The sequence below is a fragment of the Squalius cephalus genome (assembly GCF_949319135.1).
Source record: "Squalius cephalus genome assembly, chromosome: 6".
NCBI classification, from domain to species: domain Eukaryota; kingdom Metazoa; phylum Chordata; class Actinopteri; order Cypriniformes; family Leuciscidae; genus Squalius; species Squalius cephalus.
The window spans coordinates 11,546,105-11,573,606 of record NC_137127.1 but is presented as its reverse complement, the minus strand read 5'-3'; the positions used below and the strand labels follow the sequence as shown (position 1 = coordinate 11,573,606).

The 27,502-nt window shown below is 36.4% G+C and overlaps 4 protein-coding genes across 4 annotated transcripts; 2 read left to right on the top strand and 2 right to left on the bottom strand.

The window, feature by feature from the left end:
- Positions 1 to 373: 373 nt before the first annotated feature.
- kmt5b (lysine methyltransferase 5B) lies at positions 374 to 7,706 on the bottom strand. The gene is made up of 10 exons (XM_079874947.1): positions 7,320 to 7,706; positions 6,074 to 6,394; positions 5,811 to 5,958; positions 5,563 to 5,728; positions 4,046 to 4,155; positions 3,792 to 3,958; positions 3,661 to 3,680; positions 3,354 to 3,490; positions 2,442 to 2,641; positions 374 to 2,348 (listed from the first exon to the last, which is right to left on the bottom strand). The coding sequence occupies exons 2-10, from the start codon at positions 6,225 to 6,227 to the stop codon at positions 1,018 to 1,020; spliced, it is 2,433 nt and encodes an 810-aa protein (XP_079731073.1). The 5' UTR covers positions 6,228 to 6,394; positions 7,320 to 7,706; the 3' UTR covers positions 374 to 1,017.
- A 2,522-nt stretch (positions 7,707 to 10,228) lies between these two features.
- On the top strand, positions 10,229 to 13,307 carry LOC307160178 (uncharacterized protein). The gene is made up of 2 exons (XM_079874081.1): positions 10,229 to 10,642; positions 10,957 to 13,307. The coding sequence occupies exon 2, from the start codon at positions 11,032 to 11,034 to the stop codon at positions 12,154 to 12,156; it is 1,125 nt and encodes a 374-aa protein (XP_079730207.1). The 5' UTR covers positions 10,229 to 10,642; positions 10,957 to 11,031; the 3' UTR covers positions 12,157 to 13,307.
- A 1,095-nt stretch (positions 13,308 to 14,402) lies between these two features.
- anpeplb (alanyl (membrane) aminopeptidase-like b) lies at positions 14,403 to 24,080 on the top strand. Its single transcript, XM_079873601.1, has 20 exons — positions 14,403 to 15,068; positions 15,426 to 15,565; positions 15,947 to 16,086; positions 16,182 to 16,302; positions 17,404 to 17,558; positions 17,906 to 18,013; positions 18,176 to 18,319; positions 18,417 to 18,482; positions 18,931 to 18,996; positions 19,077 to 19,210; positions 19,417 to 19,499; positions 19,633 to 19,763; positions 21,435 to 21,490; positions 21,577 to 21,724; positions 21,807 to 21,895; positions 21,972 to 22,076; positions 22,190 to 22,357; positions 22,443 to 22,583; positions 23,141 to 23,222; positions 23,370 to 24,080. The coding sequence occupies exons 1-20, from the start codon at positions 14,467 to 14,469 to the stop codon at positions 23,517 to 23,519; spliced, it is 2,829 nt and encodes a 942-aa protein (XP_079729727.1). The 5' UTR covers positions 14,403 to 14,466; the 3' UTR covers positions 23,520 to 24,080.
- Positions 22,690 to 26,936, bottom strand: arpin (actin related protein 2/3 complex inhibitor). Its single transcript, XM_079873602.1, has 6 exons — positions 26,777 to 26,936; positions 26,388 to 26,463; positions 25,617 to 25,749; positions 25,164 to 25,370; positions 24,926 to 25,089; positions 22,690 to 24,704 (listed from the first exon to the last, which is right to left on the bottom strand). Exons 1-6 carry the CDS (start codon positions 26,866 to 26,868, stop codon positions 24,696 to 24,698), a joined length of 681 nt encoding a protein of 226 aa, XP_079729728.1. The 5' UTR covers positions 26,869 to 26,936; the 3' UTR covers positions 22,690 to 24,695.
- Positions 26,937 to 27,502: the final 566 nt, after the last annotated feature.

Below are 27,502 nucleotides of genomic sequence, written 5' to 3'. Positions count from 1 at the left end.
GAGACCATAGGAGTTTTGTGATCATTAGGATAAGAAGCTCCTTTAAGCCCACAGATGGCAGACTTTTGACACTACAGAATGTAAAGTATATAATGAAAGAAAAGATAGGGGAAAAAAAAAAAGGTACAAATAAAAATAGCCTAATATGGCAGCTGCCTACTTAGGGTCAACAATGGAAACACAAACAACAGCGTTGAATACCTTAGCATATTTTTTTTGTCCATTTTTATAATTTTTCGGCAGAGCACAAAATGCACACAAAGTCAATTAGATGTACTGATTACCACAATGAGCATGACTCAGAAAAACAGATTCTTGATTAATGACGTTTCAGTACAACTCATCTCTTGCGTACTTTTATCCGTAGGCACGCTTCTCTATGGACTTCCAAGGTCACACAAAAAGGGTCTGACATTCACAGAATAATTATTCAATAGTCCAATATCTTAATGGACCAGCACCAGGCCACCACAATGAGCACCACGGCCTTCCATGGCCAAAAAATCTGACACATGATAAAAAGGATTTTGATACAAAAAAAGCGGAGAGATCTGTATAAATTTGCGCTCCTCTGCACATTGTTTGCTCAACGATTCCCTTTAGCCAGATCAAGCTGAGGAGAGAGACAGACAGACAGACAGACACACACGTGATTCTTGTGCATGGGAACACTGTTGTTGAAACATCAAGTGTCAACCTTTTGAGGTGAAACCATGCATACGTTTCCCAAGTGGATTAACGTCTTGCAAACAAAGCCGAGAGTTTTATGGAATTAAACAGTTAAGCTGGACAAAATGCTAACGAACATATGCACGTTATCAGACTTGGATAGAATTCATACATAACCTGTACACTTTCTACAATATTTATAATCATTGTGAGGAAAAAAAAAGAAGTGCCATCACTAAAATGTAAAGAAAGATATTTTGCCATGATTTAATTGTACATTTTGCATTTTCTATTTAAATTACATATGTTCAAAATGAACATGATTGAGACAATGGATATTTACACAGCTTATGCATTGAGTCTGAGGGACTGATCTTCTCGTCGTCTGGAGGAAATGTCAATGTCTATGGAATCTTTGCCCACGATGAGACGCAGACGTTTTGCTGGTGGGAGCGGGATGAAATCATCCTCGTTATCAAAGTAGTCCTCTTCCTCGTCCTCAGAGGACAGCGATTCCACTTCCATGTTCTGACCTACCTGAGTGGCCGCCTTGTGATCCAAAACATCCCCCCCTTCTCGCTTCACGATGCCCAAGGTGACGTCCTCCGGGTAGGCGCGATGCAAACCTGTGCCGTCTTCCTCCCGCTTCAGCTGGATCTTGAGCTTGGTGGAGCTGCTGTGGGAGCCGTGGCTGTAGCCGTTGTTCAGTTTGGCCACGTACGAGCTGCTCCTGTCCTTCTCGTGCTCTTTGCTGAACTTGATGCTGATTTTGGAGGAGCTCGAAGAGTTGCTCTCTCTGGCCTCGTTCTTACTGCTGCTGCTGTCTCGACGCCGGCGTAGTGTTATCTTGGGGATGCCTGAGTTGTTCTGCAGAATCAGCTGAGCGTCGTAACGCGTGATCTGCCGCTTCTTCTTGCCCTTGCCTCGGCGAAGAGCCTTGCTGCTTTTAGCCGAGCCGTTGTAGTGCTGGTGGCGGTCCGGCAGGCCGAGCACTACCTTCCCACAGTCTGCTACATCTGCAGCCCGAACCGCGTGCCGCAAGTCGGGCACGCCCTCCTGGAGGAAGGACTCGCCATAGGAGCCGGCCTCTTCCTGTTTCACCGTCCTCCTGCGTCTAGGACACGTCCCTTTCTTAGGACAGCTGGTCTCCAAACTAGGGGTGTTCATCTGGTGCGCAGGTGTCACAGGGATGAGCTCTCCAGGCTCTGACTTGAAAACTACACCCGGGCTAAACGGCTGACTTGATGCCTGCGTGCCGTCAGACCCCTGAGCACTGAGAGAGGTCCTCGTGGACCTACGAGTTCTGTAAGGGCAAAGTATGCTGTCCTTGCACAGGGAAGCACCCTTCGAAGAGCTCTGATTGTTTTCTGATGATCGTGCTACACTGCCTTTGCCTCCAGAACTGCGTCTGTCCGCGTCTCGTCTGGAGGGCTCCTTGAGATTCCCACTAGCGTTCACTCGACTAGAGGCTTTTGTCCATACGCCTCGACACCGTCGTCTTCCTTTAGACAAAGGCTGTGAGGGCTTTGACTTAAGTCTCTTTGGTAAACTTGAAATATTCGTTTGACTTCGTTTTGAGGATGAGGTAGAAGAAGGAGTGCTTGACAGAGTTTGCCTTGTTACAGCCTTTGCTTCTCCGTGCTTTTTGACACAGGACTGCGAAGTCCTCTTACGTAATGCTGGAGAAACATGAAAGGAAGAGAAGGAATCTGATGAGCATTAGCTCTAACAGCATTATTAGTATCAAACGTCTAGTGTTACAGGTCTCTCACATGTTTGTACAGTGGTTGGTTCCTGAGAGTCTGCATCTGCATTGGAGCTGACTGACTGGCTGTCAGAGTTCCTGCAACTTTCCCCCAGCTTCTTTAGTCTGTTCAGACGCTTGTCTGTCTCTCTGAGGCCGTACTTACTATTGATCACCGGAGTCTCCACAGGCAACCCTGCTTTCGACTTAAAAGCTCCAGTGCCACGTCTAAAAGAAAAATCTTATTGTTAAACATTACATTTAACAAATAGATATTTGGAGCAAATATACATAAGGAAATAGTAAAATCTCACATATTAATTGTATTGTTAAAAGCTAAATAAACTATTTTAATATTATTATTTTAATATTAAATACTACAAAGCAAATAATTATAAAAAACAAACATTTAATGTTTAAATATTACATTTAATATTTGTATGTATACATTAATATTGATATTACATTTTATTTCCATTAAATAAATGTTTAAAGTAATATTTAAATATGAATATTCAAGTATTTAGAAAGAACATGTATAAACAAATAGTAAAATATTAATTTTATCATTAAATATTGAGCAACAATATGAATATTATTAATATTTACATACTATATTATTTAACCCAAATATTAATAATATAATAATTTAATATTACTATTTAATAAAGCTTGTCCATCACCAAAGTCCAAAAATGTCAACAAAAAAAACTATTTAAATCGATGAATTTTTTAATTGAACTGAATAAACATTTCCATGTTAATATTTAAATATTTGGAGAAAGAATATGTTTAAACTACTGAACTAAACATTATTTCAACAGACCTCAACTAAATTCTAACAGTTTATAGAATATAATCAAAACACAACACAAAATGCTGTTATAGTCATCCATTCCTAACTACTGTACTAAAAGAGATGTGAGAAAGCACATGATACCTTTCACAAGTATAGCATTCACAGAATTCATTGTTTTCTCCAAAGAATCCATCTCCATAGTAACAGGAGATCTCTTCCCCTGGTTCAATGTCCCGCAGAACCTTCACACAGGCGGTATCTCGGCCTGTTGACACAAACTGTGACAAACACACACATCAGAAAAATGTCATTTTCTCGTTTATCGGTTAATCTTCAAGTTAATCTTCATTTTTGAGCCCAGACACAAACTGCAACAAACACCGTACATCAGCAAAATGTATAGGTTAATCCAAGTTAAACTTCATTTTTGAGTCTCATTTGTACTTACCTTGCAGTTTGGCCGGCAATCTGTAAAAACAATAAAAAAAAACACCTTAAATTTCCTACAAAAAGTCACCATAGTGTAATTTTATAATTTATCGATCATGGGTGACTGTTCAAAATCCAGAAGAGAAATACCGTGGTTAATAAAAGCCGCAGGTCCCAGCCAGAGTTGCGCGCAGTTCTTGCGTGTAGAGTACATGACACTGAAATCATTCTCTCCGTGTCGAAGCAACATCCTCTCTTCACTGGGAGACAACTCAGCAATGCAGCCCACAAGATGCTCGATTTTATCATTCCTTTTCCTGTAATGTGCACAGTGGTACGAATATATGATGAAAACTAGCAGCAAATTAAGTTGATGATCTGATTATATAAAAACGCTAACTCACCAATCTTTTGTTGCTACAATTTTTGCTCCGTTTTGCTCAGAGGAGTAGCGATTGCAAGGAAGGATCTCAAAGCCACTGTCTGAAGCAAACATGCGCAGGTAAACAAACACCTGTGGTATACGAGACAAAAAAAATTGTAAACATTTCATAAATATTTAAACAGCATTAAATGTATAGCTTTAAATGTTTAGATATTAAATTTTATAATAAAATGTATTGAATGTAATGAAGAATTTGGAGCAAAAATGTACACACAAATAGTAAAATATTTAATAATAATGTCATATATATTACTTACTATATATTAAAATATTAAACTATATTAATATTTAAATATTACATTTAAAACTGATTAAAATGTTTGAAGCAAATAAAAGAATATTAAAATGTTAATATTCATTTTATCAAATATTAAGCAAACAAGCTTTTCATTTAGTGTTGTCACAATACTGGAATTTCCAACTTCGATACGATACCATAAAAAATATCAATTTTCGATACCATGGGGAAAACTACCATATAGACCGCCATACAGATAATTTCTTATAAATTTGCGTAATTTTTTTGTAATATCTTACTCACAGAACAGGGAGGCTTTATTTGAATCGTTGAACTACATTTACAAAAAAAGACAAGTAAACAGTCAGTAATAAAATAAGAACAAATAAGCAAATAATAGCACAAATAAATACAATACAATAAAGAGGCAAATGAAAAACATGGCTTTAAGTTTTTCAGGTGGGTCTATCAGTAGTATTCAAGTAAGAAATACTACAGAAATGAGAGTAATGAAATGTAAAATAACTAGATAATTTTTATTGTAAAAATTAAATACAGATTAATGCTTACAATTTAAGTTAAAAAAGTTATTTTGACTAACATGACAGACATCAGCGGGTTTATTAGGCTGCTGTCACTTTAAGAGCTTATGCACAGATCTAATATACTGTTACATAACATGCGTTTCTTCAACCACTTTCTGTTATAATACTCAGCAAGTCAGGCATTTTGACAATTTTGTATGTGTTTATAAGCGCAATAAGCCACGGAAAGGAAGTAAATTTGGTTCTCGCGAGCTGGGAAGCGGCTTTATGAGAGTGCCACTTATATAGATCAGTGGTGCACATGCTTTTGTTGTGAGTGTGAAACCTGCGGGAATGAGTAAGATTATGACCAATACAAGCACTCTTCAACCGGAGTGAATGAGACGAGTGAGTGAGAGGAACTTTTTCGAGTGTGTGTCAAACTTTCAATTCGCCGTCGGAGAGAAGAACGAACGAGCAGCTGGTATCGGTGTATCAGAGTATTGGGACCGTTTCCGATATTTCAGTTTCGATACAGCGATATTTTTGACAACACTAATTGCATTTAATATTAATATGTATAAACAATTTAAATGGTCTATACATATTAATATTATAAATCTGCCGGGGCATGAGAGGAAAAAGATATTGTTAAATGATCATCAACATGTAGTGTAAATCATGAATTGAGATCTTTCCAAATATATGATTTACATGTGCTTTGAAGAGCTTCTCCTGGGACTTGGTCTTGTTGAGGAAATGATGTCTCGTCCAATCACCAGAGGTCAGAGCCTGAAAGGCTTTCTCTAGGTTGTCATGCTTCTTAAAACGCTCAATGATCTCCCTCAGCTCCCCTTGCCGACCTTTGATTGGCCGAAACCTAAAAAGGAGCATCACATCAACATGAAAGACAAGCTTAATGACTGCAGACCCTGAAAATGTACCTAGCTACAAACACAAACCTGGTGTTCATCTTGTGGGTCTGGAAGCCAAGGTAAGGATCCAGGATCAAACTAGTGCTCAGATCATCATATTCACACAGCTCCTTGGCAGTCATTCCCGATGAGGGGACATGGCGCCTTTCTGCCTCCGGGGGCGCCCCACCACAACCTGTTTGAATATTTGGCATTAATAACCATTAAGGACAGGATTAAGATGATGCATTAGTAGTTAAATGAGTTGGAAAAAAACAAGAAATCTGTGTGATGGCATGCAAGGAACTTACGTCGACTGCATCTTCTGCCACTCGGGGAGCCCTTGCTTTGACGAAGATGGGATCTCTGTGTGTTTTGCAGCCTGGACTTGCTTACGGGCTGATTACTGGAGAACTTGCTGCCATGTCTCCTGCCATTCAGCACCATGTTCTTGGATTCTCCCATCTACTTCATACCAGCTGGCTTTCTGGAGAAGGCGCATTGAGCTTCTGTGTGCTTGTGAGAAACCATTCAACAAGGAGACAGCAGAAACAACTGGGCTGAAGCCTGATCTGTCGTCTTATCTGCCAGGGTAGTCCGAATCAAACTAGTTTCTTCAGATGTTACTTCACCTAGATCAAATAACAGATTATTAATATAATATGCTTATTAACATATTAATTATTTGTAATTTTTTTTTTTTTTTTATAAAGTATAATACACATTTATAAAGTAAATACAAGTTAGTATTTGTTAGTCAAACATAACTACAAGACAAATAGTAGTGGTTGCTTTCATTATCAGCATGCAGTTCATTTAAAAAGTCTGAAGTGTGTGAGAAATTGATTACTTTTCAAATATTCTTTAGTATAGAGCGCCACCCCCTGGCTGCAGTTGGAAATAACAAAAGCTGCCTTCAATTAAACTACAAATCTAGAATTCACAATTGCGATAGTCTTGCAAATACTGTCACATCGACCAATGATTCATATAATTAATTGTTTGCCAATAATTTAGTTGATAACGTATATCAGTACACTTCTCTGCTGTGCCTAAAACACTCCAATGTAAGCGTCGGTGTATTTAAATCCCAACACAAACCACACACGCCGATTGAAGTTTATACCCCAAAATACTGCTATAGTGAACCGAAACGCAAGGTTGAGGGTAATATAATGACGTAAAGTGTTAAATCGCTTTATGTGCGGCTAAACCACGTACATTGACGATGAACGTAAACATTCGATGAATGCTAACTAGCTTAGCATCGAGCTAACCAAACAATGAGACTTGCCAAACCGACAGGGCAAACATATCTATAACAGAGTCCCTGGCGGAAATTCCAGTACAGTAATAATCGAAATAAGAGCATGATTACGCCCCGTAAGTTTTATTCCAGAGAATTTTTTTTGAGATGTTGACTTTAAACGATAATAATAGGAGTATCACACTGGGCCTAATGTGTAGCTAACTGCGAGATTGCTAGGCGACACCCGGAAAAGCCCTGAGCAGGAGTGATCTCGGTTACCATAAACACGCAGTACTTTAAATACTCACGGTTTTCCCCTTCTGCGTCAAAGCGTGTCCATCACCAAAGACCAATGCAATCCAAAAATGACATATTGCCGAAAGATTGTCCGAAATTTTTGCATTAAAATTCAAGATGGCGGCCGTTTCCAGATCAACAGAGACGACAGGACAACCGAGCCGCCTCAGAAAGAAATAGACCCAAAATGTTTGAATTATCGGCCCAACTTTGACGCTCACTGCTTCTTTCTACCTCCCAAACTGTCCGTATAATACTGTCGCACAAAGAAAATGTGGCTAGATGTTGATCAAGAGCTATAAACGCCTCGACAAACTCAGATGTATACAAAGACAGCGTTGTTGTTGTACCCCTTTAAATGTGCACTTGCGGCTCGATCAGTGCGCTTGTGTTTCCGTAGAGCAGCAACAGCATCCCACCGCACCATAGCCTCTCACAAATTCACACTTTTCTGCTCTAACTTCTCATCTCGCAACCACTAGAATTAATCATTTGTGCAGTTATATGGAATAGTGAAAAACAAAGTATTCTTGTGCACATGGGCAAGAAAAATTATAACCGCTCGCTATAATTATAATCGTTAAGAAAACGTAAATTGTCTCTCATTATGTGTTTTGTATTGTAAACTTTTCTGAAATATGTAAACATGTATATATATTTGTATAGGTCACTTCCATCATCTTTGTTTAAACAAATACATACATGTAGATACACTACTTTTTAGCAGCCTAGTGAAAATATGGTCTATTGCTTGTGAGTGTTGTGCATAAGTCACTTATGACGTTTTGATGAGTTGGACACCTTATTTTATTGATTGAAATATGAACACTAAAGAATAATAAAGAGAACCAGACTAAACAAAATTACAAATAGACCACACATTAAAAGAAACAAACAATTAAAAACACCATTGCACATGCAACATAGGCATATGCCTACATGAACATTGGTAGGCTACATATCATTATTGTGAAGAGTCTTAAGCCAGGCAACACAGAAAACAGACTGTTTGGATCAGATTCCTTCAAAAATCCTACAAAGTTGTTCAGGTTTTCATATATGAGTTTTCAAGAGCCAAACAATAAGACAACGTTTTTTAAAAATGGGTCTGCGTTTTTCCAGTGTTGAAGAATACAAGTTTTGCTAGTAATAAACAGAGGTTCAACATTTTCAATTTACAGGAAATATTGAGTATGCAAAATTATTACGTTTTAAAATACTTGTAATTACTTGTAAAACTTTATGTATTGATTACATGTTATTCTCACAATGGCAGACAAATATTCATAATTTATTGATTCTCACTACTTTTTTATCTTTAAAAATGTCCTTTCTAAAAACACCTACTGCTTGGATACATTCAGAAGGTCTTCCAGGTTTGTGGAACTAAACACACAGACCAGAACATGTGAGCCTGTCGCTGAAAACTGAGATCCACACAGCATATGATCACTGGATTTACAGAAATCATTTGACTTCTAACACGTGTTTCCCCACACTTTGCACATTGCATATCTAATCAACTCCTGATTCACACATTATTCATTATTTGAATTATCACTCAGTTTCAGTGAGTTATTTAACCATGCATTAATGTCTTTAGAAGGCTTTTGTCTTTCAAACACATAAAAATGTACAAATTCACATCATTTCATTTTTACATGCAATGCAGGGATTCCCCAACTTTTTTGTCAGCTGAAATGTCTTTGACCTAATATATTTACTATAAGTACCCCCTGAGATTTTAATTTGTAAGTTAGATCAATAATAAAATTAAGACAATAAAAAAAAATAAAGTTCATGATTCTCTAATGTCGGTTAATGGTTACATGACATGCAGGCGAACAAATAAAATATTTTTTTGTATTTTTATTTATTTTTATTTGAATAAAAAAAAAGTATGATTTAATTAGGCTACTTAATATCTTTTCATTAAACTCAGGAACCCATGCAGTTCCATCATGAACCCCAGTATGGGGTAACCCTTCAGTAATGTAAAATTTATCCTAATGCACTTCATGTTGTTGATAACAAAGAATGGAATATATTTTCTTTCTCTTTGTTTTTTCATTTCAATATGGTATTAAGATTATTATACTCAAATCAGTGTGATAATACCCCCCCTTTTTTAAGAAGAAAAGTAGTTATGGTGGATGTATAGCCGATGTCTAATTAGAAAACAAAACACTATTAATAAAATGTATGATCTGGATCAGAAAACCGGTCTAAACGATTTCTTTCATAAATCAAATTGAAAAGTAAGTGTAGTCAGAAATGTAAACAAATACAACTTGAGCAAAAATGTATTAAACAGTTGGAGTTAATTCTGGATAATTGGGACATTTCTAAAGTGATCTTAATGTCAAAATGTGCCCCATTACCTGAATTCACCTCTATCTGCATACATGTGGCATTATTAGAATGTTATATTACAGGGCTGAGGGCTCACATATAGACACTGAGTCTAATTGCTTTCTTATTATGTGAATTAAAAATACTTTGAATTTCTTTATTAGAATATCTTGAGCACGCCGAGACAACGGAATGACGTAAAAGAACAGATGGAATGGCTTTTTAAAACCTGTTCGAAAAAACCGATTCGCCGAAATGAGTCATACTTTCTATGATGTATCATAACGTTGCCAGATACACGGTGTAAAATATGTTTCTGACATGATTCTTTTATTAATTATATCGATCAGCGTGAGATATTAAAAAGTAGAGATGGAGAAATGTGACGAAACGATACCGCTATCGACGCTTTATGCGGAAACTCATGACAACAGAAGTCGATAAGCATGTTGAGCCTGTCCTCAAGTCAGTTCTTTCAATCTAAATCCTGTTTTAACTGTATTTGGAGAACATTTTCAGAGCTGTTCCCAGATCAGCCATAAACACTCAAGGCTGTAGCACGCACATTGATGATGTCACTCGCCGAGAACAACAACAGCCCCTCAAAGGGATTCTCAGCACAGCTTAGCTTCTTAGTTTGCTCTAAAGTGCTGACTAATTCTCACTAATTAAAGCGTTCTTTTTAAATTAAGAGCTCAGTCAGGCTGACACGATAGTTTGAGTCACATTTTTCTATTGAGCGAACGAACAGTTTTGTTTTACATCCATCGCTAAAATATGTCAGGCCGCAGTGACAGGCTAACAGCGCGCTACTAGCGGTCTATAAAACTATTTTGCAAAAAAATAGTTTGGTAAAAAAAAAAAAAAAAAAAAAATTACATGCCTTATTTCGTCCAAAAGCTTAGCAAAAACAGCAATGTGCTGAGTTGTCTTTGCGATTAATATTAACTTTACATCTCAGGAATGTGCTAGTATGTCAAAGGTAAGTTATCACTAGTGTTTCCACATATATTATGTTTACTAATTTAATTTAAAATATATAAATCGTAAATGTTGCAGACGTCAAAAATGTTTTATGAATTTTCTGTTGAGATGCTCTGTCTTGATGCACATTAGAAAATACATTTTGTTTTGATTCGTGAACGATTTCTTTCACGAATCGAATTGAAAAAAATTACAGTGGTGCTAGAGGTAACCGAGTAAGTCAGAATTGATCTTTGGATATAAATTGCAGACAATGTTTTTTGCATTTACTGTTGAGATGCACATTATAAATGACATTTTGTTTTCTGTTAGGTGCAGTCAAACGTCTCTCAGTGAGAGAGCAAGACAAAAGGATGATCTTGAAGATTTAACCAAGCACTGACAAACATGCCTCAACGGAAGAGAGCCCTTGTTCCCATTAATACAAGGAGAAGGGTTAAAGGTGATGAAGATTACTTCCCTTTCAACTCCCTACCCATGGAATGCCAGCTCCATGTGCTCTCATTCCTCAGTGAGGTGGACAAGTGCAACTCTGCCCTTGTGTGTGCTAGCTGGAGTTGCTTAGTGCGCTCCGGGAAGCTCTGGAGAGTTGCAGACTATTCTCGCCGTGGGGTGTTTCATCTGGGCCAGGAGGGTCTGCTAGTTTCCAACAGAGAGTTTGAGCGCTGGAAAGCTTGGGTTCACCATTACACCCATCATCTTATATCCCGTGGGGCTAGTTTGCTCACTCTAAAGGCCAGTTTTGATTTAGGGGACCTGTGCAATAAATGGGGAGAGCTCCTGTCACACCTTCTAGAGAACGTGCATTGCCGGGATCTCAGTCATTTAGATTTGAACTGGACATTTACGCTGCTGGAGCCCCTCGACCTTCGTGTTCACACCAGTTCTAGCTCTCATCAAGACAATATTACCAAGATGGACCAGGTCAATAACTTCCAGATTCTCCTGACCAGACTCGTCCACAGTTGTCCCAGGATAACCAAAATGCGGCTGCACTTCGACTGGTCCGAAACGTCAGTTACGCTGATCACTCAGTTTCAACACCTTCGTATCTTAGAACTGAAGTACTTTTGGGTATTCAAAGGGGTCAGCCCGAACACTTTACAGACACTGACGAAATCGCTCCCTAATCTAAAGTCCCTTACGCTCCATGTTCTTGTACCTCTGCGGAATTTAGGCATCTCGTACACCCTTGAATCTCTTTCGCTTGAGTTCTTGGATGTGTCGCCCAGTCGCGGTCTGGTGTTCTCCTGCCTAAACCTTCCAGCGCTGCGAGAGCTGCGGGCGAAGAAGATCGTTCGGGGCATTACTCTGGACCGCAGGACTCGACTACAGATACAGAGCCGATGGCCCTGCTTGTATCAGGTCTTGCGTGAAGGAACGCCCAAGCTTCAGGCCCTTAACAATGAAAGACTCCTTCCCAACTGGAAAGAGCAAAGTTACAGAGAGCTGACGTCAATCCTCCAGCAGTCTTGCTATTGCCTTCAGCATTTAGACAGTTGGCTCTGGTGAAGTTGCAACTTAAAACAATCACGGCCACATCCGGAAGAAAAACATTAGATGGACCAAAAATATAATCAGATAACACAATTCTGATCCTCTCTAATGAAAATGATTTAATGCTGTAATTTAATTATACATCAGCCACACCTTGCTAGCAAATAACTGGATTCGATTTCAATATATGTGCATTTTATTAACCTTACAATTATGCCTAAAAAGAGTTTTGACTTGTGCTATGAAGGTTTATGATCCAGTGCATTTTTTAGGAGCTTATGTGAAGTCAGGAAAATTGTTCTATTGTGCAAAAAGTAGGATAAAGCAGATTGCAGCGTTGATCACTTTGACATGAACTCTTAATTCCTTAAAACATTTCATTCCTTGTGTGTTTCAGTAGGAATCATTAAAAATAGAGGGTTTTTTTTGCCTTTATTTGTGTGAATCTATGTCCTGAACTAGATTTTACTTCAGTGTTTTCAGCAATCTGTGACCAAAAGTTACGACATTCCTGATAAAATCTATATTTCAGACAACTTTTTCCTCTTCTGACAATTTAATTTTAATCTCACTTTCCTAAACTGGAATTGAAATAGATTGATTTTATTTTAGTTTGAGCCTGTTATTGAGTGTTTTTAAGGATTTTCACATGAGTGAAAATGTATTGTGTTGCATCGTTTATCCATATTTGGGGCAAATGTCTTGCATAATACAATTAAAAGCACAATCTTGAGTTTAGGGCTTTCTAAAGAGGCAATGAGTAAAACTTGAACTGCTTAGACATTCTTTACATGATGAGGTATTAGCTGACCAATGAATAGGCATGTATTGATTAAGATCAGATCAGCATTCATGCTAAGTATTAACATAATGTGCCTTTAATGAAGTTTTTTTTCCATGGAGTTTTGCTTTGATTTTATGGAATGAAAATATCGCCTTTAGCCCCAAAAACTAATAGATAACTCATGTAATGTATGTCATGTGCAATGAAGTTCTGTCCATTTCCCCCCCATTGTAAACAGCCAGTGGATGAAATGTGATTTGTGTGCAGTACTTTGTTCTCATCCACAGGATGGCACCACCATACCCTTTTCTTTTCGGTGCAGTGATAAATTAATTCTGTGTACTGGCTGGAACTCAAACAGCTACAATAAATAGATATGATTTTACTAAATAACATTTGTGCTGTTTTGATTGTTTTTTAAAAATGCAAATGGTTCCCTGTAGCTTTCAGTTATACTTCCTGTTAATGTAAGCAAGTACATTTTATTTATATAGCACACTTAAACATAGCAAAGCTATCCAAAGTGCTGAACAGAGTAAAGAAAAATAAAATAAAAACGGAGTAAAACGAAACGAAACAGACAATAAAACAGGAGTATGATAATATTAAAATGCCAGGGAGTAGAGATACGTTTTCAATGGAAGGTGCAAAGCGGCTGACCAGAGGCAATTGGTTCCATAGACGAGGGGCGGCAACGTTTTATGTTTTTATACATTTTTTAAATTTTATTTATCGTTTTACGATCATTTTAAATCATTATTTGCCAGACAAAACAAAAAAGACTTTATAATTTGAATTAAAGATCAATATAAATAGATATTTAAAGTATTTTTAAACAGTGACAGTTTTTATCTATCCATCCATCCATCTAAAAAGTAGATTCATCTACATTATAATTAAAACTCAAAGGTTGGGGTGAGTTTAAAAAAAAAAAAAATCACCAGAGTCCCCTTCCCTAACTCTTAGGAAAACACACTCCAAATTTCACTCAAAGACATACTGATTTAGAAGTAGAAAAGTCTCAGCAATCCATCAATTTTTTTTGTTTGTTCAATGAGTCATCAGAGAAGTTTCTGGGCAGAACACTGCTGTCACCTCTGCCAGGGTCCCAAACAGCTGGATGACTTATCACTGAGGTCTGAAGATCTATGGCAGAACATAAGATGGACTCAAGAGGATCAGAATGGGATTACTCCGCTCATTTCCAGTGATCAAGTACATTTACTTTCAGAATGCACATCTCTTTTCTCAGCATCTAATGTGTTTTTGCTGACCTTGGACTGAACAGATACAGTATTATAACTGATTCCAGATGTGGGACAAAGAGCGATTCAACGCATTACATGTCAAATACAGTCATGTTTATGTGTTTCTGGCTCAGCATGCTATAGTTAATGTGTAATCTTGATAGGCGTGGCAGTGGTGCTTGACGCCCCAATTGATATATTGTCAAGATCTGTGAGAGGGTACAGAGTCTAAAAAACGCTCAGCAAGTTCCCTTAGCTCACTTCATTCTTGGAGGTTTCTCAGAAGGATCAGAAATGGCCAAAGGAACTGGCATTTCCAAGGCCGTGGCTGTCGGCATTGGGGTCATCACCGTTTCTTCTGTTTGTGGTTTAGTGTTGATGGTTGTGATGTTCCAAATTCAAATAGAGGAAAAACGTCCACTACGTCCACCTCGTCCAACTAAACCTCCGGTTATTCCAACAGATCTTCCAACGAACCTCAGACTTTACGACTATTTGATTCCTGAGAGCTACAAAGTCGTCCTCCAACCGTACCTTTACTCAGCGATAACTAACAACTACACAAACCAATCCTTCTTTTTCACGGGGAAATCAACTGTAAAGTTTAAGTGTATGAAAGTCTCCAAAACCATCTTACTTCATGTTCACAACCTAAATCTGACGAATGTGGAAGTGAGAAAATCTGATTCAAATGAGAAATTAGAAAGCAGATATACGATTCATTACAATGAAAGTAATTTTCTCGAGATCCAACTCGAGGGCGAATTATCTGGAAATGGGACCTACTACGATCTTTTTACCACCTTTGAAGGGGAACTTTTTGAAGACTTGACTGGGTTGTATGTGAGCCGGTACACTGAGGAGAGTAAAGACGAGGATGGGGAGGATGAAGAAAGGTAACGATATCAGGAAATAGTTTCTTTTAATAGAAATATTATTTATAAACTAGTATATATAGGCCTATATATACAATATATAATAATATTTTTGTCTTACTTATTTCAGTCTAAGATATATTGTATTTGATCACATAAATTGTTTAAAAAAATAATTTTCTAAACTTTCTCTTCATAATATTCACCACAGGCTATCTTTTGTCCGGTAAATTGTTTATTGTGAGAAGCCACCTGAGATTTTTTTGTATGAAATCACCATTATGTACATTTACTGTTGTTTTAACATACAGTTTTAATGACAAATACGTGAAAGATAAATCCAGAACATAATTTACATAAATACTTCTCCACAAACAGATTCTTCGCCACCAGCCTGTTGCAACCCACAGACGCGAGGAGAGTATTTCCGTGCTTTGATGAGCCAGCTCTGAAGGCTGTGTTTGATATTACCATTATCCACAGACCTGGAATTATAGCCCTCTCCAATGGAAAGGGAGGTTAGGATCCTTACTTGTCAGGCTTGAAAAAGTCAAAATTTCACTGTACATGAAAGAACATATTTGATATATAATATACACACGCTTAAAAATAAAGGTTTAAAAAGGTTTTTTTTACAGCAGCGCCATAGAAGAACCATTTTGAGTTCCCCAAAGAATCTTCCAGTGAACAGTTTAAAAAGAACTTTTAAAAATCTAAACAACCTTTTTGTAACTTTTTTTGTGGTATGAAAAGGTTCCATGGATGTTAAAGTTTCTTCATGGAACCAAAGATTGAAAACCTTTATTTTTAAAAGTGTAAATATTTAGTCCTAAATACAGTCTCTAATACAGAACAAAAATCAAGGTATTTATGCTCAATGTATAATTTCTGTTTTTCAGAAACAGACTCGACAGAAATAGATGGAGAACAATGGTTTGAGACTATATTTAGTCAGACCCCCATCATGTCAACTTATCTATTGGCTTTCACTATAACTAATTTTGAGTATATATCAATACCTTCTGGGACAAACATGGATGTATGTTGCTTTCATTTTTATTGAAGACATTTCAGTGCTGGCTTTTTATTTATTTTTTTACATTTCACAAATTATTATTATGATGTGTTTCCAAGATATATGCTCGGAGAGAGGCTATTGCTGCTGGCCATGCTGACTATGCAGCTGAAATAACACGGAAGATTCTGATTCGCTATGAGAATGAATTTGAATTGAAATACCCAATGGAAAAACTAGGTGAGTCAAGGGGAAACAATATTAAAAACTCAGTGAGTGTTTTAGCGCAATTTTCTGACGTCATGGGTTCACAACACTAAGAGATAGTAAATCTTTTTATGTTTTTTTTTTTTTTTTTTTGTGTGCGTTCCCGAGATTAGACCTTCCTTAACATAATGCCAGCTCGCACATAGGCTACATCATGATATACACAACATTCAGAAGGAGCGAGATTTTCTCGCGAATCGCGATACACATGACGGCGTGAGAAAACGGTTTTATGTCGAGATCATATATTAGAAATTAAGTCGTGATCACGAGAAAACAACTTTTGTTATCTCGAGATAACGAGAAAATTAAGTCGTGATCACGAGAAAACAACTTTTGTTATCTCGAGATCACGAGAAAATTAAGTCGTGATCACGAGAAAACAAGATAGAAAAAAATAACAATCCAAGGCCTCTTAGGTCTTCCGTTGGTTGAGGAGGAGATAGAAGTGCAAGATTGGTGCGCACAGACAGAACAGAAATCATGAGTTAACAATCGCAATTTTGTCCGTAGGAAAATTGCGCTAAAAACAACTAGGTTTCAATGGCTCTATTGAATTATGTGGTTTATTTTAATTGCTTGCATCAATACATATGGATGAAGTTCACCACTTATTAAATGTTTTTTTTTTTTTTTTGTGCCCATACAACAAAAAGTTTAAAAAAAAATTGGACCCCATTGACTTTTATTGTATGGACCGGACATTACATTCATACATTATTAAGATCAAAAGTTGTATCTGTTAACATTAGTGAACTAACATGAACATGAACATTGTTTTTAACTAACATTAACAAAGGGTAAGAATGCTGTAAGAATATTGTTCTTTGTTAGTTCATGTTAGTTATTGCATTAATGTTAACAAATAAGACCTTACTGTAAAGTGTTACCAAATATCTTTTGTGTTCTAAAAAAAAAGAAAAAAAAAGACACTCACTCAGGTATGGAACAACATTACACAATGTTCATTTTTGGGTGAACTATCCCAAACAGAACATGCTGAACAAGCTGAAATGAGTCTGTGTTCCATATAAAAGACATGGAGGATCACAAGCAAAATTTGTTTTATTACAGATCAGATTGCCCTGCCAGATTTCAGTGTCAGAGGCATGGAAAACTGGGGTTTCATTTCATATCAGGAGTCAGGTTTGCTGTATGATGAAGATTCTGGATCAACCTTTGATAAAGAATGGGTGGCCACTCAGATTGCTCATGAGTTGGCACATCAGGTAAACATATTCATAACCTTAATATCCTATTGCATAATTCATCACCGACTTTTATATTGGGCTAGATATTTCAATGAATGGCATTGTTAACTGTGCAGTAGTGACAACCTAAAAAAAAAAAAAAAAAATTCAAATAAATAAACATAATCAAAATATATAAGAATTTTGATTAGCCCATTTATTTTTGCTATCCTTTGACTATGCATGATTAAGTTACCTGCATTTTAAAATTTGCATTCTCTGATGTAGGTCTTTAGAACATAACATATTTGGATCATCCACTAGAACTAGGGGTTGAGAACCCCAAAATCATAAATCTTCCATTTCATACCTGTGCTTAATTTCAGTGGTTTGGAAACCTTGTCACTATGCGCTGGTGGAATGAGCTGTGGCTGAATGAAGCATTTGCGACATATATGTCATACACCGGGGTGGAAGCTGCTGACTGGGACTTGGTATGTTTTTGTTTATTTTAGCATAATTATTTTAACAAATAGTACCCAGGGTTACTCCTTTCTTTTTTTATTTGTCGACAACTATAATGGGAATGACTTAATTCAATGAAAACTCTGCCACCTCCAACTTCCTCTGATGATATTGTTCATTTGTGTTTTCAGAAAGATCTATTTGTTCTCAGAGAAATCCAGTCCGCCTTTCAAGTGGATTCCTTGAACTCTTCTCATCCTCTCAGCTTGCATGAAAATGATATTCAAACTTCCTCTGAGATCATAGAACTTTTTGATGACGTCACATACAGCAAGGTTGGCATGGCATCTCAATACATTTATAGTGTCAATAAGTAGCTTAATGTTCAAAATTAATAATAAAAAAACCCTTCATGCTCTGTACATCCTCTAGGGTGCTGCTGTGTTGAGAATGCTGTCCGCATACATGACTAACGAAGCATTTATGAAAGGAATCAGGGTAAGCCGAAGTCGGGGGGATTTTATACACTATTGTTCAAATGTTTGGAATCTTTGGAGGATTTTTTGATGTTTTGAAGAAGAAAGGTCTCTAATGCTCAACAAGGCTGCATCTATTTGATCAATAATACTGTAAAACAGTAATATTGTGAAATATTATTACAATTAAAAGAAATGTTTTCTATTTGAATAACTTTTGAAATGTAACTTATTCCTGTGATGGCAAAACTGAACTGTCAGCATCATTACTCCAGAAATCATTCTTATCTGCTGATTTAATCCCCAACTCAAATGTTATATATTATATATACTTGAAATATTTTAATATAATTGTGTTTTTACAACGTATGACCTTTTGTGATATGATGTGATTATGTATTGTTTATGTATTGAATATTTTAAAGTATGGTCAGGACTGACTGTCTAATTACTAAATGTATATATTTTAGACGTATCTCAAAACCTTCGAGTACAATAACACTGTGTACAACGATCTTTTGGAATGCTTGCAAAAGGTAAATCGAGGACCTATATTCTATTTTTTAAGTTGAAATAATATGAGAGAATAATGACAAATATTTCCAACAATGATCAGGAGACAAATCTAGATTTGGAAGGCTTCATGAGCACATGGATTGAGCAAGTTGGGTACCCAGTAATCACCATTATTACCCAGACGGGGGAGACTTCTCAAGAACAGTTTTTACTAAAGCCAGGCGCGGGCCATGAGTGAGTTCCAAAAATCAATAGTATTCAATATTATCATATTTACTGAATCATTTAGGTTCCATGGCAGGCCATTTATAGCACTGGATTTAAACTAATACAATAAAAAGTCCTAAATTACTGTACCATTATATGCAATATAGTCTTTATTGTTTAGTCTCTATAATTCAGTTTCCAAATTCAAATATTGTTTATTTTCTTCCTAACAGTATTCCATGGCATGTTCAAATCACATACATTAAGTCTGATGATTCGGGGTTGAAAAAAGATTTACTGAGAGTAAAAGGTCCAGGTAAGGAACGAATAAACTTTAAAGCTTCATTTTAAAATATAAGAAGGAAACCTGCCAAAACAACAGGGCTAAATATGCAGTAGCTGTTTGTAGTGATTAACCCTGCTGCTCATTTCTGCATCCTTCCTTACAGTTCGAAGGCCACATTTTCAACTCAAAGATCAATGGGTTCTCGCCAACATCAACTGCACTGGCTTTTACCGTGTGAACTACGATGAAGAAAACTGGAACAAGCTTCTAATGCAGCTTGAAAAAAATCGTCATGTAAGACATTTTATTAGCATCCTTTTTAAATCACTTTACAGTTAAGGGCAGCAACATAACTTTGCGCAAGTACGCGAACCCTTGGCCAACAACCGATCCGGTTAAACATACTTAACGTGCGCTGTCCCATTGGTCTAGCGGTATCAAACTTCAGTAGGCAACTCAAGGGGGCGATAGAGATATATTCAAATAGGCTGCCTCTCACATTAAACCATATTACTCCGGTAAATTGCTATAAACATACTGAATCAGCATGAAATGGAAGTTGTTTTAGTCTTTTCTTCCCTATTGTGACGTATATCAGAGTGAATAGAGATGGCTTCTCGAACAAGACAAAATGTAGGGCGGGACTTGATTTTGTCCATTAGGAATTGATTGGATCGTTGGATTGTTGTGGTTTGCTATAGAGCTCGGGCGTAGACGTTATGGAATGGTGCATTGTGGGTAACGGCGGCCATTTTAGAGGCAACGCAAAAGCCGGTTTGGAATAAGGTAATAACGTAGCCGGCCGGTCTCCACCGGCACCGAGAAAGAAAGAGAAAGAGTTATGGACCGTGACAAAAAAAATTAGGCTATACCGTATACTGACAAACTTAATAATGAAGCCAAACAACGCTACTTAAAAAAATTGAGATTATAGGTGGAATCGATCCCTATGAACATAAAGTATGGAGTTTGGAGTATTGGACACCAAGTCTCCTTGTGTTTTTTTCCAAGTAGGAAAATAGGGAAAACTAATATAATTTATGAGGCGTTTGCCCTTGTCGATCGTGAGACCGATTACAGCAGTTCACAATACAGCAATACTGAACCATTTTCCTTAAAATAACCTAAATTAAACCTAATATTATCAAATGACCAACGTTACAATTTTAATTACCTACTACTTCCGTACTGTGATTCCCACAATGTATTGCGACGTGACGTAACGATCCCGAACTCTATAGACCTTTAGGTGCGTTTACACAATGTCTAATTACGAGACTACGAATTGTAAAAAGCATTCACATTCTCGTACAAATCGTAATTACAGCATTATACGGGAATTTTCTGAGAGCTCCCATTTGTACCATATGACTGCTGTACCGCCTGATCTCTACAGATTCATATTTCCATTGTCGTTGATAATTTCAATTCTGAGCCGGACGTGAACAGCTCCGAGTAGAACATGTGTTGTCATCTCGTAATTACGGTAATTACATTGCGACATTGCATGAACTTTTCACATTTCCGGGGGGTTCTCAGAAGCGGAAGTCGTCATCATTGGGTAAACTTCTATAGTGGTGAATGGGAGACGACAACTATAATAATTTGTTATTTTGATTAAGGATTACTAGAGCACATGAACGTGATGTGCACATATAGGTCATTTATAATAAATGCTGCAATATATAAAAAAGTTATTTTGTATATGCTTTGTCAAATATAACTGTTTTACTCAAGATGCCTTTAAAGGAGCTACCAAAAAATGAACATAACCAATGTCCATCGCATATGAGAATACAATGTGCGCGATCCGACACATTTCAGTACGCAACTTGCGAAATCGAGCTTGTGTGGCATGAAGCGTCTGCGTTCACGTACTTGCGTGAAGAATGTTTTGTCATTTACAGTAAATATTCAAAATTCAAGCAGAATACTGATGAGATCAAAACTACCTTACATCTTTAGCTGATCCCACTCATCAACCGAGGGCAACTCATCGATGACGCTTTTAATCTTGCAAGGTACGTTTTTCATTCAGATAATATGGTAATTTTATTGTTCACTGGGATTTGTTGCTGTATGTTAACTTCTAATATTTCTTGTAAAGGGCTCATCGCCTCAACGTCACTATTGCACTAAGTCTAACTAAGTTCCTGGTGAATGAAACTGAGTATATTCCATGGGAGTCCGCACTGAAAAACCTGGACCATTTTATCCTTATGTTTGATCGCTCTGAGGTCTATGGTGGGATAACGGTGAGCACAAGGAAACAGTCTAATTAAACACATACAAAACAGTGAAAAATGTGATAACTTATCTCTACATTTCTGTGTCAAGAAATACCTACGCAAGCTAGTTACAGGACTATATGGGCACTTTGAAGAGTACACAAATAATGCAACCATTCCTGAGGATCACACTGACCAGTAAGCACATTTTTTGTCTTTCTTTACATATATTTTGTTGGAAATCTAGCAATCATTCTTTGATTTTTCTTCTTAGGTATAACCAGGTAAATGCTATTTCAGTGGCCTGCGCCCATGGCCTTCCCGAGTGCATAGAAATGGCAACAAGTCTATTCATGGATTATAAAAATGGCTCAAATATGTGAGTTGCGTCTTTAAGACTAAATTAAATTATTGTAAATTACAGTTCTACAAGATATCTATGCATATACATAAGATATACTGACTTGAAAGCTGATGTATTTTTACATTTAGGATTCATCCGAATTTGAGGAGAGCAATCTATTGCAGTGCAATAGCTGCCGGTGATGAGGATGATTGGGAATTTGTTTGGGAAGAATACCAAATGACTACAGTCGCTGCCGAGAAAGACAAATTAAGATACGCTCTATCATGTACCAAAGAAATCTGGCTGCTGAACAGGTCAGGGCAGCGATTTGAGCTTTACACCATCTCAACGGACACTATGTTTGCTTCATACTCACTATTGACGTTTATAATCCAACAGATATCTTGAGTACACTCTTGACCCTTCAAAGATAAGAAAGATGGATATGGTCTCTACCATAAACTACATTGCCAAAAATGTCGCCGGCCAGCCTCTCGCATGGGACTTTGTTCGTGGCAAGTGGTCCTATATCACCCAAGAGTAAGTTAAGGTCCAAATGATTAATTCAATTCAGTGAATGAAAACTGGAAAAACAATTTTTCAATCAAAAACTTGCTAGTAACACATTGAATTAAAGACAAAATTTCTAAGTAGAAAGTCTGAGATTGTATTTTCTTGTAAAACGTACTCCAATAATTTACAATACAATACAATACAAACAATAATTTTATTTTATTTTTTTTACAGCGCAGGCAAATTAAACCACTCAAATGACATATTCCGCAAACATGTTCAGTCTGTGTCTTTGGCTTGAAATTAATGATGCATTATAAAATATGAATTGGGAATTGCCACGGCAATCAGGAAGTTATAACACCCAAGTTACATAAAAGTATCAAAGATCAACAGCAATTCAGGGTCCAAAGGCTGCCTTCAGCTATAAATGAATGATAGTCTTAATTGTCTTAAAGGTTTTATCTGTTACTTGTTGGAAACCATAAGTAAATGGACAGGTGACTTCAAGGTTTTATCTCTGTTACTTGTTGGAAACCATAAGTATATGGGACATGTGACTAACAATCATCTGTTTTGGGCAGGTATGGAGCGGGAATCATATCTTTAGGCAGTCTACTAGATGGCGTGACAAAGAGATTCTCCAGGGACGTTGAACTTGAGGAGGTGCTGTTGTTTGCCATTTTTGGTTACTCTCTGACTCTTTCAGTTATTGTAGAGGGATGATAAAGAGTAATAGTTGATGATGTCTCAATCTGTAATTGTGTTTCCACCATTGTTCTTACACAAACATTCAAAATTGTCTTTACACAGTTGAAGCAGTTCCAGAGGGAGCAGGATAAGAATGAAAAGGGGTTCGCAGCTCGAGCTTTGGAGCAGGTCATTGAAAGGACAGAGGCAAATATTAAGTGGGTGAATGAAAACAAGCAGAATGTTAAGGATTGGTTCAATGGAGAGCTGTAGGATCAGAGTTTTTGTAGGCCTGCACAATCAAAAACAGATGTAAAGGCATTCCACAACGAAAGCAACACCCTCCTGTGGTTCTGAGATGGTTTTCGCTGGAGAATTAGTCAAGCGTTAGAAGAGAAGAACAACGAATGTGCAAAAATGGCTACATAACACATTTCCTATGCTGTGTTGAGTAGTTAAAGCCAGATCTATGGTGTATATAAGAGAAAAGGCCAAAAATGAATGTTTAGGACAGCTTAATTTATTGCCTTAAATATAATAATATAGTATTGTTTACAGTGATGAAATCACATCTGAGCACATAAACCAAAAACAAAAGCACAAAGGACTATTATGTTATTCTTTGTATTTGTATAGTTTATTTTATTTTAATTAAGATGCATATTATGAAAGCTAGTATTTTGAAATATTACCTTTTTATAAAACCACAGCAATAACTTTGTTGATTACTGTGATTGATGATATTATGAAAGACAAAAGTTGTGATTCATGAGATTTCATATTTTTAAACGTGTAAAAGTCAAACGTAAATCTTTAAATAAAGTGAATTTTTTTACACAGCTGTTTCTTTTGATGCACTGGTACTGTAATAGATCTATAACACACACAAACACACATATATATATAGTCGATATTAGATATTTAATTGCGCATGCTTATTTTCCTTTTTACATTAAAATGACCATTGCTGCCATTTAATGCTCACTAAAAACACAAATAATTTAAATGTAGACTTCAGCAAATCTAAAAACAATCAAATCTAAAGTATACATTTATTTATACTGTACATTATAATGTTGCGATGCCTAAACTTACTTAATTAAAACAACTGATTTTAGCGTTTTAAAATAGTGTATAATTTTAGAATCAGCCATTAATCGGCCATCATTTTAATATAGTTGCAAGTATAAATATGATTATGAAATATTATAAAAACATTTTCAATAACGATGTTTAATGATCTGAAGGATATACCTTTGAAAATACTTAGTACATAAAAATGCATAACAGTCTTTATTTTAAAATGGCACTTTTGCTGTTTATTTATTATATTTTCATGTGATAACATAGGAATACTGACTGTGAGGTCTTGTTTTGTGGTGTAAATATACATTTGGAAGACAGATAACAAGGCACTGTGATCCAATCCTGGAAGCTGAAGGGTGTCATTCAGTCATCCTGAAAGCAAGATCCCAAACAACATAATACAGATGTTACAGGTTTGCACAAAGAAACTTCACTGGATCATTGCATTTGTTTGACTTAATCTTAAACCTCTTGATGATAGAATAACAGGAAATGTTAAAACGATTACACATCTGTTCATGATAAACCCATTTCCTAAACAAATGTGGCCAGAGCAAAACACAAAACATTTTCAGTTGAGCAGAAAATCTTACCCATTCTTCATCGTCTGCTCCGTCACCCTGACCGACACTCTTCCCTGTCTTTTCCTGATCAGTTTTGTTAGCCAGTATTTTCTGTGTCCACGATGCTCCAGCGTTCTCATCTCCCGCGAAGTTGCACTTTGTCACTGTACCACCATCCAGTTTGGCGAAGGAAACTAGACAGTCAAAAACAGACAGAACACTATACTAGTGTACTAGAAGTACATACTATTTTCAGCATTGCACTCACAAATAAAGGGCCCGTCTCCTTTTGTCTTAAGACGGATTTCTTGGCCAGGCTCAAGCTCTGTTTTGTTCATCTCCTCCTCTGAGATCCAGAATGCAAAGGCCTGACCAGGACAATGTTTTGAAGTCATTTTAACCAGCTGGTCCTTATTCACAATATCCCTCAGTTGGCGCTCATCTAGAGAATCTGTTTCACCCTTAGCCTCCACTTCTGCAAGGTTGAGACACACAAACAGATACCTTTTGCTCACAACATGCATAATAGTCTGCTGCCATACATGAAGATATTTTATAAATCGGCAAGTTACATTTACTTGTAATAGTTTTGTAAAAGTTTATTCCAGCTTTTATTATTTAATGGTTCAACTGAAAGTTTGGCTGCCATTAAAAAGCACAATAAATACATGCCATATTAAAACCGAATGGTTCTGAATAAATGCACATTATGGCTACTCACTGAAGGATGACATGAGATAACCTGTGTTGACCTTCCGGGTATCACTGAAGTTAGGTTCAATCTCATTTCCTTTTGAATCATATTTTCTGCGATGGATTCGGCTTGGTTTGATGTACAAAACATTGAAGCGCTCCTGAAATAAACACAATTTAGGATTTATTAAAAAAGGATATCAGAAACTCGCAAGACAAGCAACAAAACGATTGCTGAATCACTAAGAGTCATGGAAAATATTATATTATCTTTTTATTACAAATACAATTATATATTCTCGACTGTTCAAATGTTTGGGGTCGTTTTAAATGTTTTTGAACAAAGACTCTTATGCTCACCAAGGCTGCATTTATTTGATAAAAATACAGTAAAACGTAGTATTGTTAAATATTAATACAAAGTTTTCTATTTTAAGATATTTTAAATGGACCTGTAATGCAAAGCTGAATTTTCAGCATCATTACTCCAGTCTTCAGTGTCACATGATTCTTCAGAAATCATTCTATTCTATTATGCTGATATGATGCACGTTTCTTATTATTATCAAAGTTGACATATAATATCTTTTATTTAATATTATAAGTTTCATTGTGGACACCATGATACGTTTTTTTAGGATTCTCTGATGAATAGAAAGTTCAAAAGAACAGCATTCATTTGAAATGTTTTTATTTTGTAACAGTTAAGTTTTACTGACCCCAGACTTCTGAACGGTAGTGAATGATCATGATTGCAGAGTACAACCAACGTTTCTGATTTGATAAACAAATACTTTACCTTTCTGTTGTTCACATCTGTTATGACATGGCGTGACACATCCAGGACCGCCCCCTCTAAAATGACACCATGACCACTGGAAAGTGAAAATGATACATAAAACACTATGTACTATGGTACTATGATACAAGTACTATGGTAACTATCGTTTCCGCCAGTACGCCACAGTTGGTGTTGCTATAAACTATAATAACTTGCTATTACAAAATTGACTAAATATTTCAGAGTTGAAGCATATAGCATATCAAATTACTTCATAATGTTTTTACAGTATTAGCTATAACGCATGTAACTATTGTATTTGGAGAGTTATCCATATCTGTAAGGGAGACGAGGAGAAGTAAACAGTCGACAACTGCAAAAAGCAAGCTTGCACTTTAAAGTATTACCTCTGGTGAACTACTGGATCCCATGCGGAGGATAGTTTCTCATTATGCACAGGTTTGTTTAATAACGCAGTGTTGTCATAAATGCGACTCATCTTCTGCCGATGATTTTGATTTCGTCGAAAGCTCAGACACTTCCTGGTTACGTCATCATGAAATCTCGAAACGCAGTTTAGCGACGCGGGGAAATAGTCATAAACAACAGTAAAAGAGGAAATAGTGTGTAGCCTATGTAGTTGTAACTTGTTGACAATATATAAATTAATGTAAAATAATAGTTTAAAATGAAAAGTGAATTATTTTTGCTTTTTTCTTCTGCACTGAATTGGTCTATATTTGCACGAATGGTGGTGCCAATATGACAAGTAAAATATTAATCATCACAGTTTTATGATAGCAGTGGAAACCTGTTTTCTGTTATTTTAAGTGAACCCAACATTTTTTGTGTGTTTTACGTAAAGTCATCTATCAATCTAGTCTTCAAAAATATTGTTTCTTTTTCTTTTATATAGGCCTAATACAATTTTATATAATCCTCAATGGAATTGACTAAACTGAACATACAGCACTTTTGGGTAGTCTGATTCATATCTATTTAAAAAACACCATATTAAAAGTTTTACTTTTATTTTGTGGAAATATATTTTTTGTTTTGTGAAAAGTAACATTGCATAATAAAATTAACACAACTACAAATTACACAACAATAAATAAAATTTACCTCTAACA

Coding starts and splice junctions, on each gene's coding strand:
- arpin (XM_079873602.1), bottom strand. CDS start 26,868: ATGAGTCGCATTTATGACAACACTGCGTTATTAAACAAACCTGTGCAT. Junction 25,371..25,616: donor TTATCTCATGTCATCCTTCA/GTGAGTAGCCAT, acceptor TCAACCTTGCAG/AAGTGGAGGCTAAGGGTGAA. Junction 25,090..25,163: donor AGGAGACGGGCCCTTTATTT/GTGAGTGCAATG, acceptor TTGACTGTCTAG/TTTCCTTCGCCAAACTGGAT.
- LOC307160178 (XM_079874081.1), top strand. CDS start 11,032: ATGCCTCAACGGAAGAGAGCCCTTGTTCCCATTAATACAAGGAGAAGG.
- kmt5b (XM_079874947.1), bottom strand. CDS start 6,227: ATGGGAGAATCCAAGAACATGGTGCTGAATGGCAGGAGACATGGCAGC. Junction 4,156..5,562: donor AGAAGCTCTTCAAAGCACAT/GTAAATCATATA, acceptor CGTATACCACAG/GTGTTTGTTTACCTGCGCAT. Junction 3,491..3,660: donor ATTGCCGGCCAAACTGCAAG/GTAAGTACAAAT, acceptor TGTTTGTCACAG/TTTGTGTCAACAGGCCGAGA.
- anpeplb (XM_079873601.1), top strand. CDS start 14,467: ATGGCCAAAGGAACTGGCATTTCCAAGGCCGTGGCTGTCGGCATTGGG. Junction 18,014..18,175: donor AAGCTGCTGACTGGGACTTG/GTATGTTTTTGT, acceptor TTGTGTTTTCAG/AAAGATCTATTTGTTCTCAG. Junction 19,211..19,416: donor AAGCCAGGCGCGGGCCATGA/GTGAGTTCCAAA, acceptor TCTTCCTAACAG/TATTCCATGGCATGTTCAAA.